Below are 21,489 nucleotides of genomic sequence, written 5' to 3' on the forward strand. Positions count from 1 at the left end.
GCTTTCATCCTCACAGCAACCCTTGTGAGGTGGGAAACTTCACAAAGAGTGGGACAGGCCAGCACATCCCAATGGGGAGGGGGAAACTGAGGCCCTGGAGGTTTGGAGGCCAGCAGCGGGAGGGTGGGAAGAACACTGCAGGAGGAACAGGGAGATCCAGCCTTGAATCTGCCTCCGCTGCTCATGGGCTGGGTGGTCTCTGGAAGTGGCTTCCTTATTTGGAACCTCAGTTTTCTGATCTGTAAAAATGGGGCCACAAGTCCTCTCTTGCCTGTACATGGGTCCTTTGTGGGTGTGCTGGTGTCTGTAACATGGGACAACTGTAAGGACTATTGGTGACAAGAGAAAGTGCTTAGCCCTGGTACTGAGGGATCTGAAGAGATGATGGCACCTGCTGTTATTGTTTGTTATTGTTATTGTCTAATCCTTTTCAGGACTGATAGGAAGCCAAGGCCTTCTACAGGCCCAATTCTTAATTCAAAAGTTTTTTTCCTCCTCCTGTCCATTTGACCTGCGTATTATCTTGGGACCTTACAAGGTGAATATTTTCACCCACCTCTCCCTTGGGCATGTCTATCTCCAAACTGTCCTCCCTCCTCTATCTGCTCTGCTAATATTTACTGAATACCTACTACATGCCTGGCACCATGCCTTCAGCCTCGAGACCCCTCTGGAAGCACTTCTGGCCCGTGAGACCAGGCCCTGGCTTCCCCTCTCTGAGTCTCAGTTTCCATGGCAGAGCACATTTGGAGAGAGGCCCCTATTTTGGAGCACCCTATGCCTATCAGGGAACTAGGGCACGCCGGGCTGTGTGGGGCTTGGAGCTGATGGAATTTGGGAGGCCCTTAAAGAAAGGGTTACAAAATCAGAAGAGGCCAGGAGAGAGGGAGGGAGGGGCCTTGAAGCTTAAACTCTGCTGGGAGTTTACTAAACATTTGAGGATTATCTCCTCTGATCCTTCCTACAACCCTATAGGGTGTGTGGTGGGGGCGGGGGGGGGGGCGGCATGCTGTCATCCCATTTCACAGATGAGAACAATGAAGGAAAAATACATATCAGTGTCATCACTCCAGAGGTAGGAAGAAGGGGCAAAGGGACCCCCAACAGCTAGCAAATGGCAGAACCAGGGAGAGGGGAGCTCCCCGACGCTGCCGTTCCTCCTTCCGAGGCAGCAGGACTGAGGTAAACAAGCCCTGTTGTTGTGCTCCTGGGACAACAGCTACTTTGTAATCCCATTGCTCTGCTCCGCCTTCCTCCACCTCCAACACTCTCCAGCAATAACATTTTGGAGAGTTGAGACCCTATCGGTCCCTAACCCACCCCAGGGTTGGGTACCACTGCAGCCCTGGAAACTTCCAGGTTTCTCCTCCCTCTCCGGAGCTTTGGGGGCCCTTCTCTGCCACCCATTTCCCTCTTGGCTCAGGAGCCCGAGGGCAGGGCGGGCTGCCCCCCCCCCAACACTACGGGAGGGCCAGGAAGGGAGGTATGTGGATGATGCACCTGGAAGGATGAGGGGTGGGAAAGAGTAGGGCAGGGAAGACCCCAGGCTTGGGTAGGATGCTGTGGATGCTGTTTCTGCCAAAGCTTGAGTCTTAGTTTTCACATTTCTGAAACAAGACTTAAACATACTTATCTCCTGATGGTTGCCAGGGGTGGGCAAGGTAGGAATGGGGACTTATTGTTTAGTGGGTATACAGTTTGTTTTGAAAGATGGAGAGTTATGGAGAGGTATGGTGGTGATGGTTACACAACATTAGGAATGTATTTAATACCACTGAACAGTATGCTTACAAATAGTTAAGATGGTAAATTTTAAGTGCATTTTACCACCATTTAAAAAATTGAAAAAGAATTTTAAAACCCCAAACAAAATCTTAAGTCCTGAAGCTGCCAGCACAAAGAGCGAGAATATTTGAGCACTGAATTCATACTGTCATTTAGCATGTCATTCCGTCCTCTCCAAGCCTCAGTTTCCTCATGGGTAAAATGGGCATGAAAAAAACACCAAGCCCTTAGGACTTCTTTGAGGACAGAGTGAGGCAATCCATGTAAAGATCCGGGATTATACATCCAAATGCAGCCAGTGGATTCATCCACAAGTATTCCCCAGAGCCTACTGTGTGCACGCCTGTGCTGGGAAAACAGCGCACGCGACAAAACAAACTTGCAGACCCCAGAAGGCAGAGAGACAGTAAACAAGAAAACAGATCACACTTGTAGCAGTTCTGTTGCCATTCGGACCCGCCGGAGTCGGTGCTATCGGGTGGGGAGGCGGCCCCTGGGGGCGGGCCAGGGCGGGGCGGGGCGGTTTATATGGTCGCGCGCGCGGGCCGCTGGCTGCAGACAATACGCCTCTCGGTTCCAGCGCTCCGGGCGTCGCCACCACCGCCACCACCGCTACCGCCACCGCCACCACCTACGCGAGGTGAGTCCGAGCCCTGCCGCCCCTGCCGTGACCCTAACTCGGCTGCGGCCCGCCCCTCCACCCAGCCCGAACCCGGCAGGTAAGCGCCCGGGGGCTGCCCTGGGCGCCGAGCTGCGGGAAAGTGGGGTCCCGTGCCCAGGTTTTTCTCGCCCAGATACGTTATTTGCAGGCGATGTCTCGGGACCCCGGCTCCGAAACACCCCGTCGCTGGCGGGAGCTCCAGTTCCCCGTTGGCAGCCGTGCCAGCCGCGGCCCCTGCGGGCCTCAGTCTCCGCATCTGTGCAATGGGGCGGCCCCTTTTCGCCGCGCCCGGGGCACCAGACGTCCCATCGCCCTCCTCCTCCCTCCTGCGCAGCCTCCGGGGCGGCGGTCCCACGTCCTCCCCGGCCGTGCGGACCCCGCCAGCCCAGGGCCGCGACGGCACAGCCGCGCGGGCACCAAAAAAGGAAGATGGCGTCGGCACGGGTCCCCGCCGGCCCCGGGGCGCCCCGGCGCCGCGCACCTGCGAAGGGCGGGAGACGGCCTGGCTGCGGGACGCGGGGAAGTCCGGAACAGGAACTGCGCGCGCGGCGGGCGCGGCCGCGCTCCGTCTGCCCGCGCCCCGAGCAGGTGCGCCCCGCGGGGAAGGCGTCGGGCTTGGTTTTGTAAACCTGGGGGGACCGCCGGCCGCCGCAGCGCTGGAGTGGCCGCCGGGCGCGTTCCATCCGGTGACCGCGAGGGGTCCCGCCGCCAGCCCCGGGCGGCCAAGACTCACCCTGCGGGCCTGAGGGCTCCTCACACTTTTTCCAGGAGCTCGGGTCTCTTGGGTGCGAATCGTTTAGTAAACCGTTAATTGTTACTGTAATTTTCACTAGAAGGAGCCACCCTGGCGGGGGGGATGATGTTGTTGTTCTTGCTGCTGCTGTTGTAACATTTTTCAAGCACCTACGTGGCTGGGCCCTTGGTGGGGTTTTCTGCGTAAGCTTCGCTCCAGCTCCCCAGGAAGGGGGCGTTGTCATCACCTTATCTTTCCCATGTGAGGGAGGGCACAGACGACTGATATCTGCTGGTCGCCCTCCAAGGATCCGAGGCCTCATTTTACAGACGGAGAAACTGAGACTTAATTCAGGAGACATTATACAGGCTGTCTAACTAAAAACCCAGAGCCATTTTCTGGAAACCAAGCCAAACCTCTCCACTCAGCCGCTTTCCAGCTGCGATGTCTTAGATGGGCTTCTCCATCTCTCAGCCTCTGTTTGGGTCCAAGAGATTTCTGACCAGGTGTGGGGGAGCACACCGCCTCCCCGAGTGCTGGTGGCCGTTAGTGACTTCCCTGGAGTTAACACTTTAACCTTGTTTCTACTTGTTTTGGGCCTGCCCTTGGAATGAGTCCTTACGAGGGGACATTCTGGCTGTTCACTGGTACTGTTTTTCACCTGTTCCCTCAGTGGCCTGGATTCCAGTGTTCGCCCCTTCCCCACCGTCTTGTTTCCCCTTCTCACTCCAGGATTTGGGGACTTGCCACCATCTTAACCTCCAGGTCACAGGGCAGCACTGACTGATTTGGCTGGTGCTTCTCCAGCCTTACCAACATCAGGTTATACGTGTTTGCTTGGTTTTGGTTTAAAATGTCTGAGTCTGGGAAAGCTGGCTTCCAGAGTGTGGGCTTTGAGGCAGTGCTTCAGAATGTCCTCCAGGGTGGGGAACATACTTAATTCACCTTCTAATATGGCTGCCAGGTGGTCTTTTTTTTTGGTGGGAACTATCTCAGCAGGAATATTTCTCCAAGCTCCAGGGATCCAGTGAGACCTTCCATGGGAGCGTGTGAGGCCTAAAACAAATGGAGTAATGTACTTAGCATAGTCCTTGCGGATGTCACTCATCATCCTTTGCTATCTCAGCTCAGTTGCTGCCTCCTCTGAGAAGTCTTCCCTGACTACCTCATCGAAAGCCGCATCCCTCCCACTCTTCCCACCAGTTCCTCTGGCTTAGGACCTTATTTTGTCTTTAGGACACTAAAGACTAGAAATTACTGGTTCTCATTTAGTGTGCTTCATACTAGTCTGCAGCTCCACGAGAGCAGAAACACTCACCGGAGCATCCCTAGTGGGCACTCTGGGAGGAAGCTGGAGAGAGGGTTGCATGTATGTTAACTGTAAGTTTTATTAGGCGTAAAAGCTGAGCTGCCAAGAATCCAGAAAGCAATGTTAGTCCATTTTCTCACGTCCAATCTTCTAGTAAATGGAAGGGGGTACTCGGTGAAGGGCTCCATCCACCGGTGGGTCTTGACCCTGACCTCGGAGGTATTTTCCCCTCTCCCTGGAAAGCATCCTGTTTTTAGTGAACCCATTAAGTTTGTAGACAATTAATGGCTTCTCGCTTCCCCTGCCGCGGACATAGTGGATCCCACGAGAGTCTGACTGTTTTTCTCTTGGCTCAGAACAATTCCAAGGGGTTTCAAGGAAGTTCCCGGCACGCTTGGGTTTTGTTGTTGGCGGCCACCAGGAAGCCTGCAGTGGGTCTGGAGTGGACATGTGCCGCCATTCCCTGGTCTCTTTGTCCTGCCACAGGTTGGTTGGGGCCAGGCCCTGGGAGAAACACAGAATGTAAGCAAATAAGTCCCCGGCCTGAGTCCCTCGCTGGCCCTGAGGCAGGCAGGAGAGGCCAGCCTGGTGGTCAGGGCGCTGGGGCGGGCTTGGAAAGGGCAGCTGATTTTCCTAGTGTCAATATTAGGATGTGACAACACAAAACACCCTCTGGGCTTGCCAGGCGCTGCATGGTAAACCTGTTTTTCTGGAGGTGGGAGAAGACACCGGGTCACCGAGTCTGAGAGGGCAACCCACCTGGCAGTCTGGGAAGGGTCACTGTGTCTGTGGCTCAGAAGCCAGAAGAGGCTTTGTCGAGGCGGGGCAGAGATGCACCGGATTTCCCACGTGCAGACCATGACGCATCCGGAAATCCCGGCTCTGACAAGGTCGGCAGGCCAGTGCCAACTAACGAGAGCTTCCCGTTAGTGAGTGCTGATTGTATGCCATGCACATAGCATCTGCCTCCTCTCTAAAAGTGAGGTTGTCCAGTCCAGGATCCCCCCAGCCAGAAGTTGCTTGTTCTGTGAGTCCAGTTGCCTCGTTCTGTTTTGCAGTGTACTGCCTGCTTCCCACTAGGCTGTCCCTGTTCACTGGGTCCTGCTCTGAGCTGGGGCAGACAGACAGGTAAACATTTAATGAGACCATAATGGGCTAAGTGCCTCATCCAGGTCTGTTTACCCAAGGTGCTCCGACAGTGCAAATGAGGAGCAATTAATTCTGTCCTGGGAAGGGTGGCGAGGAGGTGGATTCTGGGCTGGGCCTGGACGAGGAAGCAGGTCCCCCACGCCAACCTTGGGAGGACAGAAGAAGGGTGTAAAGTTGAGGTTGAGGATGTGAAAGGGCCTGGGTGAGTCAGTCCACTGGGGAGCTGAGGGTTATCCCAGGGAGGAAATCAGAGCCCCCAAGGCTGCCAACTGGAGGGGTCCATGTCAGGATCTGGTGAGTGGTTGAGACCTCTCAGAGCGCTGCAGGGAGACCCAAAACTGAAAGAAAGGACCGCGAAGGCCACGTCTCTCTGAGGCCCCGGTGTCTGGGCCCAGCAGGGTGTAGTCCTTTACTTAAATTCTTAGGGACTTAAATACATGTTTTTTTTTAAATTGAAGTACAGTTGATTTATAATATTGTGTTAGTTTCAGGTGTATAGCAAAGTGATTCAGGTATGTGTGTATATATATATGAGAATATATATATATGTTCTTTGATTCATTATCACTATAGGTTATTATAAGATACTGAATGTAGTTTCCTGTGCTATATAGTAAGTCCCTGTTTATTTTAGTAGATAGTTTGTATCTGTTAATCCAACACTCCTAATTTATTCCTCCCCCTTTGGTAATCATAAATTTGTTTTCTATGTCTGTGAGTCTGTTTCTGTTTTGTAAATAAGTTCATTTGTACTATTTTTAGATTCCATACATAAGTGATATCATGTAATATTTGTCTTCCGGTCTGACTTACTTCACTTAGTATGATACAGTCACTAGGCCTGTCCATGTTGCTGCAGGTGGCAGTATTTCATTCTTTTTTATGGCTGAGTAATATTCCATCGCATTTATGTATCACGTCTTCTTAAACCAGTCGTCTGTTCATGGGCACTGGGGCTGTTTCCATGCTTGGCTATTGTAAGTAGTGCTGCTGGGAACATTGGGGTGCATGTATCTTTTTTTTCCCTTCTTTTTAAAAATTTTTTTTTAATTGAAGTACCATCACCATGTATCTTTTTGAATTAGAGTTTCCATTTTTTCCAGATACGTGCCCAGGAGTGGGATTGCTGGATCATATGGTAGCTCCATTAGTTTTTTAAGGAAACTCCGTACTGTTTTCCATCATGGCTGCACCAATTTACATTCCCAGCAACAGGGTAGGAGGGTTCCCTTTTCTCCACACCCTCTTCAGCATTTATTTGAAATTCATGCTTTCAAACTGCAGATTCAGGCGTATCTTGGCACCCTTCTTTCTAATGGTGATGGAGAAGCACAGGGGTTCCCTTCTGGGTGTCAACAATGGCTTGGTTGTCTGGGAACCCCCCTCCGACCTAGCCTTCCAGGTTTTCCTCACCTTGTTTCCCCCACCTGTTTTCTTTTCACTTCATTGAACTGTGTATTCTAACAAAATACCACAGACTGGGTGGCTCATAAGCCACAGACAGTTCTGGATACTCGAAGTCTAAGGTCAGAGCACCTCAGACTTCCTCTATCCTCGGTAGAGGATGGGGGAGTGACTTTCCTGGGCCTGATTTACAAGAGCACTTACCCCACTAGCAGAACCCTCATGATATAATTGCCTCCCAGAGGCCCCACCTTTTCCCATCGTGGGGCATTACGTTTTCAACAGAGGAATTTGGGGCGGGACACAAACTTTCAGACCTCAGCAAACTGTTTTTAAAACCAATTTCAAATTTATTTTTTAATTATCATTATTAATAAGATTATTATTAATTATTATTAACCTGTAATTATTAATGTAGACTATTAATCTGTAACAACTTTCTCCATAGTTCGGAGTATTTTTATGGATATTCGAGCAAGAGAGTCATAAAAGGATCTGTCCCCAATGTTTATTTTTGTTTTGTTCTTTTGGGGGGTGTAATTAGGTTTATTTATTTATTTATTACTTATTTTTAATGGAGGTACTGGAATTGAACCCAGGACCTCGTGCATGCTAAGCACGCACTCTACCACTGAGCTACACCCTCCCCCACCATGTTTATTTTACAAGTGAAGAATTAGGGGTCCAGAGGGGCTAAGGAATTTGTCCAGAGTGGCACAGCCAAGCTGGATCAGAACCCAGGTGTGCTCCCAGCCCATTGCCCCTTGGCACAGTGTTTCCATTCATAAATAATGCGTAACCAGTGAAACGAAAACGTTTGCATAAACAGCATCGCAGCAGGTTCCTTATCTTGCTCTGTCACTGGACAGCTAACCAGGGCTTCTTTCCATGTCGCTACACAGAGGCCCACTTCCTTCCATTTTTGCGGTGGCCAGCCTGCCCAGGTGTCGGTTTGGGGAGGAGATGGAGGTGCTGGTTTTGCATCATTCTTTCCACTGACATTCCTGAGCTCATTGGGCCAGGCCTGCGTGAGGCCCAGGGGACCCGAGCCCAGTCAGCCCTGAGCAACTCTCACCAAACTTTGACCCTTAACTATGGCCAAGAGTGTATCCCAGAGTTGAGGCCAGGTTTAATGTGTGTGTGAGAAGCCCCCAGTTTCCTCATCTGTAAAAAGGGGCTAATGTTGCCCCTCCATAGGATTAAACCTGTGGAGTGCCTGGTGCCGGACAGGCACGTCCTGTGCTCATGGGCCTGAGGTGATGCCCAGTTATTGGGCCCTTTCTCCGCCCTACATGCAGGGCCCCATGTGTTCCATCCACTGTCGAATTCAGTGAAAACTCTGGCCATTCAGGCCTCAGAACAAGACCTTCTTTGTCATTGTCAAGGCTGCCTTCCTGGTTTTCTTTTCTCCCGAGTGTATCAGCCACACTGCTGGCTCAGGGTATTTTTGGAGCCTGGAGGTGGGCAACATGATTGTATGGCCAAGAGGCTCTGAATTGCCATTCTTAGCCCTCCTAGGTCCCCTGTAAGTGGGCAAAAATCCCCTCCTGAGAGATGCTGAGTTCAGAAGATGCAAATAAAAAGGATGTGGGGTTACTAAGCGTTAAAGAACAGGCCCAGAGAGGGCAGCCTTTGCCTGAGGCCACACCAGCCAAGCCGAGGTTGGATCTCTTACTCAGCCCAGTGGGTGGCCATGCCAGCACTTGGTTCAAGGTGGATCAGGCCAGCACCTGTGCTGGGTAGAGGGCTGTGGGGCCGGTGGGGACTGAGGGGGTGTCCATTCCAAGCTGCCACTTTCCAAATTACTGGGCAACTCCCTTCCACCCCTGCAGGTGAATTTCCAACTTTCTTTTTGCTTGAAATACCTTCCTCTCCCTCTCTCCTCTCCTTTTCCCCAGGTCATTTCTCCATCACTTAAGGGAGGTGAGCCCCGCCCACCTCGAACCAGCTGCTTTGGGCACCTGCAGGTTCCTAAGTAGTACCTCCCCTGCCAGGTGGGGAGGGAGTGGGTGGGCACGGGGGCGGGGAGTGAGGCTGGGAGAGGTTGGGTGCTTGGTTCCTAAAATAGACCTTTAAGACAAACAGCACCATGTCAGACCACAAATTCAAGCTATGAACCTGAAACACAATTACTTTGGCTTTATTTTTTGAATCGATGATACCAGCATGAACAGATAATTCAGGAAGACAAAAGCATACACAGTAAAATGTCTCTTCCACCTTTGTCCCAGAGACGCCCCTGCCCCTCTTTGCCGATCACCTTTCTCTTCCAGGAGATGATCTGCGCAGATAGAGGAGTTTGTCTTTTCTGTCCGTACCTGTGGCAGCACAGTTAACAAGCTCCCTTCAAGGTCTTGGCACAGTGGCGCCTGCCAGGTACACGCAGGCGTACACGTATGACACACTTGGAGAGATCAAAGGGTGTGTGTACATTTGTGATGTTGGTAGCTGTCGTCACATTGACCCCCAGAGAATCAGGGACTAGCTGTTTCCCACGCTCTTGTGGGTCTGTTGATTTCTTAACCAGCTTTGGAGCCGTGCTTGGTGGCAGAAAATGGGCGACAGTTGTATCTTTGACTTCTCCTAGCAGCCCTGGAGGTTGTGTTCTTTCTGCGCAGGAGAAGCCCTCTCTGAGCTGGGCTCAGAGCTAGGCGACTGGCCCTGGTCACACAGCAGTGGCAGAGTTGGGACTGGAATCTGGGTCTGTCCTGATGAAGTCACGGCTTTTCTGCTTGATGCTTGGAGCACTGGGTGCTATGTAAACCAGGGCATCACCTGCTCATGGGTTGGGACGGGGGTGGTGTGTGGATGGGAAACCCTGAAGGAAAAGACTGGGGACCAGGGCTTTCCAGCTGGGTCCACCCGGCAGCCACTGGCCTCGCACTCAAGACTCCATTTACCAGGTGGCACTGGTGCGGCCCCAAAGGTGACATCGCCTGTTCCTGCTTTGCTGCCAGGCGTTCAGGGACATAGGGAAGGCTGGGCTTGGGGCGACTGAGGGTCCATCCTCCAAGGAGAGGGCAGCTGTGCCCATCCCAGTGTGTCTGTGGAAGAGGCACAGCCACTGAAACTGCAGGCTGGCTGGTCCAGAGCCTGCCCTCCCTTCCAAGCCCTGCAGGCGTCCTCATGGCTGCGGGGGCGTGTCCTTCGCACTAAGGTTAGATTTGCATCTCGATCTCCTGAGGGAGAATAGGTTCCTAAATGATATTTCCACTGAGTGTGTAGGAGGGCGTGTGTGGGCTGCAGCCTGGGTGGGGACACAGGGCTAGCTATGCCTGCCTTTCACCAAAGAAGGGCTTTAAACTACTACAAAGAAGGGTTTGCAAATCTGCTGGAAAAAAATAGATGCTTGAAACCAGTCCAGGTTCCTGGATCTGCAGCTGCAGCGACCTCAGTCCTTGCCTTTGCTTAGTCATTCAACAAACATTTATCTCCTCAGTGCTCTGTGCAGAGATTAGTAGTAATGGCAGCTCCTGTTTTGTCACCTGCTTACAGTGTCAGACACATTAACACGGCATCTATCACCCTGCCCTCACAGGAGTCCTGCCAAAGGGCTTGTTGCTAGTGTCCTCATCAAGGAGTGAGGCAGAGGTTGACTCACCCAAGGACACCCAGCAGGGACCAACAGGGATGTCAAAGGAGACTGAGGGTGGCCAGCGGCACTGCTCAGACAAAGGCTCAGAGGCCTGGCGTGTCTGGACGTGTGCTCGTTAGTGTGGCGGGAACAGGGTCCAGGATCGGGGTGGCAGGGCTGGGGTGGCCAGGAGTAGAAGAGGGTCCTGATCGTGGTGCAGCATGTCTCCCGGAGGGGACTGGGGCACGTGGAGTGGTAGCAGGGTCAGATCTGAGGCTGTTGTGTGGAGATCAGATTGGAGAGCCCAGCAGGAGCGGGGCCAGACAGGAAGGGACCAGCGGTGGCCCTGCACTGGGGCGGAGGGGAAGCTGGGAGGGACCAGAGCAGGTAGGCTGCTGCAGGGGCCCTGCCGCCTGCCCGGCCACACTGTTCACTCACTCAGATCTCAGGCCAGCCCAGGCCTGGCTGCTGATTCTTCTCCATTAATACCAGTCAGGATCTCTGCATTGGCGGAGGGGCAAGAGGGCTAAGGACTTGGATTACTTCACTCCTCTGACTTAGACACTGGGTTAAGTGGTGAGCACTTCAGAGTTAATCCACATGCAGGGCTGAAATCAGTGCCTGACAATAGTAGATACCAACATCAGCCAGGATTGTAAGACAGGCAGTGCGGGTTCTTGCCTAGAAAAGGAACCCTATTAGCTTGGGACCATTATCCCTGTTTAACAGATAAGGAAACTGAGGGTCTTGCCCAAGATCTCACTGCAAGTGAGTGGTTGGGTTAGGACGTTAACCTAAGATTTCCCCTGCCTGTTGGGAGCATCAGTGCAGGGCTCAGATGAGCATAGGGAGAGGGGAGTCTAGTGTCTATTCCAGGCCAGCTCAGGGAGGTCCAGAGGGGTCTGGGGACCCACATGAAGGTGCAGACACAGATCCTGCCCCCAGACAGTTCAGTCTGGCTGTAGCAGGGGCACCACTCCACTGCTCACCCATCCCTGGAGCTGGTCAGACACAGCGAGGGCCTCAACCCCAGCTTGGCCAAGCTGCCAGTAGTCACTGTCCCTGTTCAGGCACCTGCCCCTGTAGGACTCGGGGCCCCTCACCCCATTTGGTACCCAAGGTACCTAAGGATTCTAGGCATGACTACTGGGGAACAAGGGATGTTGGGACAGTAGGTCAAGGTGAGGCTCAAGCCATGTGCCCAGAAGTACCCCTATGGCCTCTTGCCTGTGGGGGAGGCAGGGGTTTCAACAGGAGCAGGAGCCATCTCTGGGAAGAGAACAGCCCCTTACGGGGGTGGGGTGGGAGGGTTGTGGAGGGGTAAGGGAGCAGGGAGACAGATGTAAATGAGGGCTGGAGCAGCTTTCCCTGGGAAATGGCTATTTGCATAGACACCCTGGGGCCTGGAGCCTGAGCTCCTGGTCACAATTCCTTAAATGCCAGCCTAACACAAGTTCAAGTTCACATGGCTTACAAGCTATGCAATGTTACAACCTCTGTCTCCATTTATCTGGGTCTTTTAATTCCTTTAATGGAGTTTAAAATTTTTCTCCATGAAAGATTTTAAGCATGCCATCTTAACATTCATTCCTGACCAACCTTATATGTCTGCAATTGTATTTATCGTTTACTGTATTTTCTGGTTTTCTTGTAGAAAGCTATTGATTTTTGTATCTTGGTCTAACTTCCTAAGACACGTTGACAATTTTCTCAATATAAATCTAACTTAAGTTAATTCAAGTTGTCTAACCTTTTGTGTTGGGGTCCCCCCCCCCCGCACTGTGTTGTCAGTGACCCCGGGGGACCTGGGAGCAGGGTTTGTGACCCTGGCTCAGCAACCCCTGATTAAACTCGGAACGGAGGAGAGTCAACCCTGGCTACAAAAATGGTTTCAAACCACACTGATTTTGTCATCTACTTTTTTTCTAAAGTGTTGTCAAACAGCTTTGCATCACAGGTGGATTTAGAGTCACCTCATAGCTTTTAACTGATACCCAGCCTTTCCTAGAACAAATGTGTGCTCCCAGAGTGAGAGCTGTGCTGGCTGTCTTAGGTTGTTAACAGCCTTTTAGGGGTCTTAGAAAAATCCCCTGTATGTGCATGTGGCCTGCTGGTTTGGGGGTGTCGCTGGGTCGGGCCTGCAGGTGCCCTCAGCAGGTGGCAGCACCCTTCCCCCCACCCCGCCTCAGGTGCGGGGGGGGCACCCTCCCCCCACCCACCAGGTCTGACCTGACAGCTCCCTTCAGCCCACGGGGGAAGGTGCTGTCCTGACAGGTGTGGGTGGCATATGTCAGGCCGGGGCTCTTTTGTGGCCGTTGTGGCTGTGTTTACACGTCTGATCTCTCCAGCCCCAGCTCCTGCGAGCACTGCCTTTCACGTTGAGCTTTCATCTGGAACAGATGTAAAACTGTTGCCCTCCTAGGAGACTGAGACAGCCATCTCTCTTTGATATAAATTCTGGGCACCTATTCTCTCTAGAACAATGTTGTCCTTATGTGGTGTCCTTTCTCAAAGGCCAGAGTGCCCCAGACCCCCAAATACCTGTCTGCGCCCTCGATGACATCACATCCATCTCCGCATGCAGTGTGGATGCATTGTTGAGAGTGACCTGTCTAGACTCGCCCCGAGACACCTGGAGGATCCAGGAAACTCACTTGTGTGCCCACGAGCCCCTGCCCTGTCTCTGCATTTCCAGGCATCACCTTTTAATGCTGGAAGCACGTGGCCAGTGCAAGCTCATTTACTCCATGTCCCCACAGGGTGCCTGTGTGCATCCTGCCTGCAGTCCTCTTCAGGGATGAACGTCGGTCTACCCTGGCCTAGGTGGGAGCAGGAGGCTTGGGTGTAAGCCAATTGTTAATAATACTAATTGAATAATGGATTGAAGTACAGGGGTCAGAACAGTTAAGTGCCCGCTCCCTCCGTGTTCCAGGCTCTGCTCAGAGTACTTGAAGGAGAATCATTTAATCCTCAGACAGCCTACTAGGGGGCTACCGATACCTTACAGATGCCACGTTCTTCGTTATATTCTGGACTTAAGGCTGTTTGATACAGTGTGGGGGTAAATTATGGTGAACAAGGTCGGAGTCCTACCCAGCTATCACACATGATGTAAACATTTACTGAGGTGAGAATTCATAGTTGTAAATAGGAAGACTGGCTGTGAGGAACAAGAAACTCAGTGGTGATTTGAACAAATTGGTTTTTTCCCTTACGCAATTAGGCAGGCAGTGACTTAGTATTTTTTTGGGCTGTTCAACAATGCCATCAAAAAGCCAAACTCTACCTCTGCTCTGTATTTGATATCCTTGTGCTCAACACTTCTGTGGCATAAAATGGCTGCTGCAGTTCCAACCCTCACTCCTAAGTTGATGGCAGCAAGGAGGAAGAAGTCTGTCTGCTCCCTTTCAACCCCCACATCAGACTTTGAGACCTCATTGACCAAAACCGGGTTACATGCCCACCACTAGCTACAAGGCATGCCGGGGAAGTGGGAACAGGGCTCAGAGGAACACCGATTTAGGGCCACCCCAAAGAAAACTAGTTCTATCAGCAAGGAGCCAGGGGAGTGGAGGGGTGAGCCTTGCAGAAAGGAGGTTATCATATTGCAACAATCTTTGTAAGAACCACACAAATAAAATTCTCTTAAGAAGACCAAAAAAAAAAAAAAAAGGTTCTTGAAATTTTTGAAAATATTTGTGTGATGTGTGTGTGTTTAGAAACTGTCAATATCCCTGTGGGAACTGGGATTGTGGATGACTTCCTCTTTAGGTTTATTTTTAGAAGCTGGCTTCTTGTGCTGGTGAATCCCAAGAGAGCCTGTATTACAGCCGTAGATCTGTACACCAAGAGAGAAGGCAAGGACCCCTATGAATCATCAAATCCCTGACTTTGGGGATGTATGGCAGAGAAAAGAGAGGCACGGTGACTTGGCCAAAGGCACACAGCCAGCACAGAGCAGGACGCACGCCAGGGGGACCTGGGGTGGAGGTGAGGTAGGGTAAGGTGGGAGATGAGGACAGGTGACTAGTGAGTGAGACCCCAGATTACATACTTCTGGGCATCCAGTCTGTGTCTTTTTTCCTCCAGAGAAGAAATGTCTCAAGCAAGACCTGTCTCTAGGAACCTCTTTTTTTTGTACACCTTCCTGCAAAATCATGGCCCTGGCTCCCTGCACGAGCAAGTTGTGGGGGTTCCCGGCGTGACGGTGACTGATGTCTTGGAGTTCGATCCTGAGATCTCCCCTGACCGGTAGGTTCCAGTGGCCCCTGGGCCCTGCCCACCCCCATTCCTGGCCAGTGACTGCTGTGGGCTGGGTGGAAGAATCTCTGGGTTCTCCAGGCCGGGCTCCAGAGTGGAAATTCCCCAGGTGTGGTCAGGGAGGCAGGTGCCCTGCGCGGGAGATCTGTGCCCTGATACCAGCTCACAGAGGGACCCCCAGAGCACCCAGCATGTTCCCAGTCCCTGGGCACTGGCCATCAAAATGGCCTTAAGACTGGGTGCCTCCCGGCCCTCATGACCACGATCACCTCAAGGCCTCTGCAGAGATGGATTCAGTGTTAGAAAACTAGGAGGCCACTTGAGATGCAGTTCCTGGCCCCGGCTGTGCAGGCCGAGAAGAGGGGGTTCTCCCAGCGCCAGGGTTCCCTTCTGCTTTAGGCCTCAGGAATCTCTTAGCCATTAGGTCCTGGACTCAAGGTTTGGGCTGATCAGGATTTGGGGGCTGGAGGGACCTGAAAATCTGCCTCCTTCCCCTCCATGCTCCATTTGTAGATGACAGCAGGGGACGTTCAGCTCGGGGCGTGTTTCCTGACCGCAAACTCCCACCTGAATGCCAGCCAGCCCTCTAGTGCGCCGCCCCCTAGACTGGGCAGGTGGCCGGTGCTAGGCTGGGAGGGGCTCAGAGTCTTAGCCGCTGGGAGGCCTATCTGCCTGGGGATTCCCGGCCAGGTCACTGGGATGGAATGTGGGCAGCCCCACCGAGAGCAGGGCTGAAGCTGGCCTGGGGTGTGGAGGGGCCTGCTGGACTTTTTGATTGGGTGGGAGTGCATACCTCTCCATTTCCATCAAGGATTCATTCAGTGAGTGGGGGGCCAGGTAGCCCCTCCTTTCTGAAAAGGGGTGGTGACATCGGAGGTTTCAGAATTGAAGACCAAGGAATAGGTCCCAGCGTCCCTCCGCACGAGGAGGGTAGTGTGAGGCCCCCGCCTCACTGCTCACCTTTCCCACCAAGCCCACCAGGTGGGTGGCTTCTCCCGGGATTCTCCAGGGCGCTCATTGTCCTGGGAGGGGAAGGAGGGCTGCATCCAGGAGGCTGACTGCTGTTACATGCACTGAATGTCTCCCTGCTCTCCCACAAGAGAGGCTGGGACAGGCTCCTGCCTGGCAGCCCCGTCCCCACGGTCCAGGACCCGTACTCCAGGGAGTCCACCGGTGGATGGGCCCTCATTGGCTTCTTCTGAAGCAAAATGGGAGCCAGAGGAGGGGAGTTTGAGGGTTCCCTGCCCCCACCTCGTCCCACCACCCCTTCCCCGACTTGAGCCTGTAGGTCACCAGCACACCACTCCCCTAGTTCCCCTGTGGTCTCCCCACAGTGACAGCCTCCACGAGTTGGCCGCGCAGCTAGCCTCCACTGCCGATGACATGGAGCTGAGGTTCGTGCTATGCCAGTTTGCTGAGCTGCCTTGGATGGTCATATACAGGTGACAAACCCCTGCTAGCTCAGGGCCCCTACAAGGCTCTTGACTTAAAATGACGGGAAGCACTGAGTGAGCCCAGGTAGAGCTGCGGGCCCAGCTGTGCAGGCGGAGCCTTCTGCGCTGGGTGCAGCGGCCCTGACCTGCCAGCTTCCCTGCAGGTTCTCAGGACCTCACAGAACTGCCCAGGTGGGGACAGAGACCGCACACTCCGGGACCACGGTGGATGTTGGTCTCTTTGTCTCCAGGAGAAACCCATCCTTTTGAGGAGCCTGGGCCTCTCAGAGCAAGGCTCCTCCTCCTCCCCTGGACCTGCCTCTGTGGGCCTGCGGGCAGCGAGCACTGCCCTGTGGCGAGCTCTGGGACGCAAGTCCAAACCCGTCTGCCAGCTTGTGGGGTGGGGGTGGGGTAGGTGGGAACTCAAATGAGCTTAGGACCAGAAACAGTCAATGGAGAGAGGCCGCCATTGGTGGAGGCACCCAGGGAAGGGACAGGGTGGCAGTGGGTGGGAGGGGACAGGCCCTCTTCTCCCTGCAGTTGTCACCTAAAGTAAAGGCTCTCGGCCCCTATTCCTGCAGTAATGGCCCTGCTTCCCTCCCATTTGTCTTCCAGCTTGTTTTTCACCTACAACCAGACAGGCCTGAGAGATGTTTATAGAAGTTTTATGTATGCTCTCACTAACCTTAGGGAGAACAGAAGGTTCCGGAACTTTCTGGCCGGCAGGGGCAGGGTAAGCCTTGAGATTTCATGGCCTTGACTTCCACTCCTACAAGCTGTGACAGCTGTGGACCAGCTGCTCCATAGGGCCTACCCTCTCCGGATCCACAGGCCCCACCACTCCCTATTGTCTTGCCTGCGTGCTTCCCCCATTTCTACCTCTGGCCTCTGGGTGTGAGACTCCTGGCTTATAGACCATATGCCTGAATCCTTGAGCACCTGTGCTGTGCTTTCCCCTCTCCCAGGAATTGCTTCTTATCCCAGGCGGTTTCCTGACCACTCCCCTCCCCTCCCGCCCAGCCCATCACCAGCCCCTCACACCAGTTCATTCTATCACACCAGTTCCTGGCAGACCAGCAGCCCCTTGTGGGGTGTCCTCAGGGCCACTTTCCTCACCTGCCCTTCCTGTGCTCCTCATCTTTCTGGCCAGCTCATCCTCGACCCCTCCAGTTCTGAGAGGTGCCCCTGTACCCCCAGCCTTCCCCATCACCACCTGCTCTCACCCGCGCCTGGCTGGTCCTTGTGTCCATGGAGCAGGTGCAGGAGGCGAGTTGCAGTGAGTGGGCCTCCTGCAGACTGGAGGTCCTCACTGGTCACGACCTTCATCCCACAGGTATTCCCCGGCCCGTGGCGCGAGATGGTGCTGTCCCTGCTGCTGGGGGTGCTGCTCAGCTGTGGGTGCCGCCTCGCCCACTGACAGCTGCCCGTTGGTGTGGGGGCAGGGCTGGCCCCTCCCCCTCGACTACCACCCTGGAGGTGGCCTTGTTGGTTTTGTTGTCTTTTTAACATTTCCTGATGACTTTTTTTTTTAATTTAAACTCTTGAGTGCTGGGACACGACTGAGGATCATACTAGCTTTTTGTATACGAGAGATGAATTCATTATACCTCTGGGGCTGTTACTGGTTAACGCGCCCTCTCTCCTGGCCCCAGTCTGCCTGTCCTGAGAAGGAGCCTTCCTCTCGTGGGTGGGTCAAGGAGCAGGCGGCAGGGGGAGTGCTGGTCACACCCCTGTGTCTGTGATGCCCGTGACAAAAAAAATCTACTGGAATAGATTTCTGTGGGGTGAGGAGAGCTCAATAAAATGTTGGTTTCCAGCCAGTCTCTGGTCCTCTCTAGGGGTTTGCGGTGTGGGCTGGGTTTGCCTGTGGAGGGGAGGGAAGGGCAGGGCGTGCTCCTCGCCACCTGTGCGCCTGCTTGCATCACACCGCCTCCTGGCTCCTTCCCACACCTGTAAATGCTGTCATACTGTTTGGTCCAACACAAGCTGGTTTACTTCCTCCTTGTCACGCCTTAGTGCCTAAAGCCTACCATTAGAGTTTATGTCCTTCGGGCTGTCAGTGCCTCCTATCATCAGGCTGCTCGCCTTCCCCACGTTGGCTCATCCAGCACTCCTGCTGGAGTGGTGCAGTCTGTGGATACTCACACAGGTGTGGTGGGGAGAAGGGGCTGGGCCGGGGGCAGGAGGGCCAGGTCACCCTTGCTGTGGGCTTAGCCCACCCCAGACCTGGACCCAGTGGTTTCTAGACCCTGCCAGGCCCCCCTCCCCCCGGTGCTGCATCTCTCCCTATCCCCAGTCCCCTACCTCATGCACACCCCAGGCTGGGGTGAGCCGCCTCCTTCCAGCTCTCCGCCATCCCCATTCTGTCCCCCCAATCCCAGATCTTCTGCAGCCTCATCCTCCTGCCCCCTTCAGGGCCCAGGTTTGGGGAGCCTTCCCGCCTCCAACTTAGCCCTAGGCCTGATCCAGCAGGTGCAGCCGCCCCACACCTTCCAGCCAGACTGATCAGACCCTGCTGCCTCAAGACTGTAGGGAGCACCTGCCCCTAGGCTCTGTGCCGCAGCTCCCCGAGGTCTGGCTCTTCACAGCTTTGAATCCTGACTTCACTCCCTTTCCTGTGTAAGTTGTCAGTGTCAGGCCCTCAGAACCTGACAGGGTGAGCCCAGAATCTCCCCGTTCCCATGTGGTTGCTGGGATGCTCCACCACAGCAGCCTGCTTCATCTGGAGAGACTTTCCATCCCAGACAGACAACCCCTCCCCAAGCTTACAGACCTGGAAGTGACCCCTGGGTCACCCTGTGTGTACTGATTCCAAAGCCAGGGCACTCACTATAGAATCAGTGGCTAGGGGTGTGGCAAGGCCAAATCCAGAGGCACCTCTTCCAGGAAGTCCTCCCTGACCACCTAGCGCCCAGCTTGCTCCATCCTGAGCGCTCAAGATAAATTGCCCACCCAACTATGTACCCACGTGGATGTGGCCAGGGGTGCCTGGGGCTTCAAGGAAAGGGACTGGAAACACTATCAGGTCCCCAGGTGTAGCTGATGCTGGCTGGGAAGTGGCCTCACCCTGCACTAATTTGGGGGTACTTCCCTCCAGGATCATCCTGTCCTGGGTTTGCAACATCCTTTCCAGCCAGGGGTATCAGAGGACCCCCCACTGTACTACCTCAGCCCCGGTGGAGGCTCTGGGGTTGTGAAGAGGGCAAGGGCCCCTGCCTCAGATCTCACTTTCCTTTTAGGGAAGGAAAAAAATGCACATAAATAAACCAAGAGTATTGTGGAATAACAGTGTTCTGAGGGCACCAAAGGACAGAGTATGATGGGGCCTCTGTCGGGGAGACAAGTCCTCTCTGAGGAGGGGCTGGGGCATCCAGACTGCGGGACAAAGGCCCTGGGGTGGGAGACAGGCCTGAGCATGGAGGTGTGCTGGTCTGCTCGGGCCAGTGTCTGACCCACTATATCTACCTGTTCACGGCAACCTGGGGCCCTGATGAGCTAGCTTGCCTGGCTTTAGTTCCCACACACGAGGCAGCCACTTTTGACCTGAGCTGATGGGGCTGCAGCCATCTGGGCCAGCACTTCTCTCATCTGACAAAGAGGGGAGTGGAGGCCCAGAGAGGGAAGGGGCTTGACCGAGGTGGCTCAGGCTTTGGTCACATCAGGATCCTCCAATCCCAATCAGATTGGGATCCAGAGTCAAACCCACTGTGACTGCTTCACGTGGCAGTTTCCACAGGACCAGAAAGATGCTCAGCCCTTAGGAGCTGAAACTGGCTTCAATCTGAGTTCACAGCAGTACTAGAAATCAGTCTAGTCCCAAAAAAGAACCAGAGGCCTGTCCCTCACAGGTTGAGGGCAGAGGTGCCATGTAGTTGCCAGTGCCCCCTCCCCATCTCCTGCAGCAGCTCTCCAGGAGGCCCTGGGGCCCGGCAGACAGGGGACATGCAGCCCCTAGGCCCTGGGAGTCTGTTGGCTGGGAGGCTGCTGGAGGCAGTGAAGCACCTTCCCAGAGGAGGTGACAAAGCTGGGGGTGGGGCACAAGGGGTCCCACCATCTCTGTCCCTTTCAGAGGCCCCTGGTGTGGTCAGATTTCTGGGCATGAGGCAGGATCTGAGACTCTTAGGAGGTGCTGCCAGAGAGCGGTGCCCCCTGCAGGCAGACCTGGGGAGTCAAGTGGCTGGGAAGAAAAGCAGGCCAAGGATCTCCACTCACGGGGGATCCAAAGATGTGGTGGCAGGTATGAGTCCCACTTTGGGGTGGGCCGGAGCCCTGGGACCAAGGACAGCACTGGTCTCTTCCCAAGGGGATAGGAAATCGCCGAGGTCCTGCCAAGGAACAGGATGTAGGATCCACCATGGCCTCCAGGCCCTCACCCCGGACTTGGGGCCCGTCCCACAGCTCCCTTCACCGCCCCACGCCTGTCATTCATCCAGATTCAAAGAGGGCAGGCAGAGGGCCCTCCCACCCCCAACCCAGGGCTCCTGTAGGAGAGGTGGAGCTCTGCCCACCCACTCTCCTAGCCAGCAGCCCCTAAGGCAAAGAGCCCAGAGGAGCCGCAAGGCCTGCAGGGACCACCCGCCCACGCCGCCACTCCAGCTCCCTCACGAGGGACGGCGCTCCTCAGAGCTGCCCGCGGTGCAGCGCAGCCAGACACCTGAAGCCGGGACCGTGTGGAGAGCTTGGCCCCCCCAGGCTGCCCACTACTCAAAGCTCTCAGCGGAGGGGGTTCCAACAGACTCAGCAATTATTTAAAAACAGTAACAAAGTTCTTTGTGAAAGTTTCAATTTTCTAAAACAAAGTTTAAAGAAATAGTTCTTTCTTCATTTTGTGTGCTCCAAAGAACACACAAACTCAGGCCATGGTGGAAGTGGGGTTCAGCGGTAGTGTCTGCAGTGTTCTCCACTGTGGGAAGGTGGGAGGGAGGGCCGTGGAAACGTGGGGGTGTGTTTGGGGCCACAATGCTGAAAGTGCGCCCGGCACATAACGGCTGGGAGCCGGGACGGCTGCCCACAAGAGCAGGACAGTCCCACGCAACGAAGACTGGTTCTGCTCAAAGGCCAACAGGGCCCCTTAAGAAACAGAATCAAAAACAAGAAACCCTACCCAGGGTCTGACATGTGCTTCACAACAGGGACATTAAAGGACAAGCTCAGAGATCTCACTCCCTGTAAGGTTTCCCC

General features: G+C 54.2%; 1 protein-coding gene across 1 annotated transcript; it reads left to right on the forward strand.

The window, feature by feature from the left end:
* Positions 1–2,329: 2,329 nt before the first annotated feature.
* On the forward strand, positions 2,330–18,128 carry BIK (BCL2 interacting killer). Its single transcript, XM_074375653.1, has 6 exons — positions 2,330–2,425; positions 2,595–3,034; positions 14,705–14,866; positions 16,210–16,317; positions 16,924–17,041; positions 17,642–18,128. The coding sequence occupies exons 2-6, from the start codon at positions 2,598–2,600 to the stop codon at positions 17,723–17,725; spliced, it is 909 nt and encodes a 302-aa protein (XP_074231754.1). The 5' UTR covers positions 2,330–2,425; positions 2,595–2,597; the 3' UTR covers positions 17,726–18,128.
* Positions 18,129–21,489: the final 3,361 nt, after the last annotated feature.

This window comes from Camelus bactrianus, chromosome 12, assembly GCF_048773025.1.
Source record: "Camelus bactrianus isolate YW-2024 breed Bactrian camel chromosome 12, ASM4877302v1, whole genome shotgun sequence".
NCBI classification, from domain to species: domain Eukaryota; kingdom Metazoa; phylum Chordata; class Mammalia; order Artiodactyla; family Camelidae; genus Camelus; species Camelus bactrianus.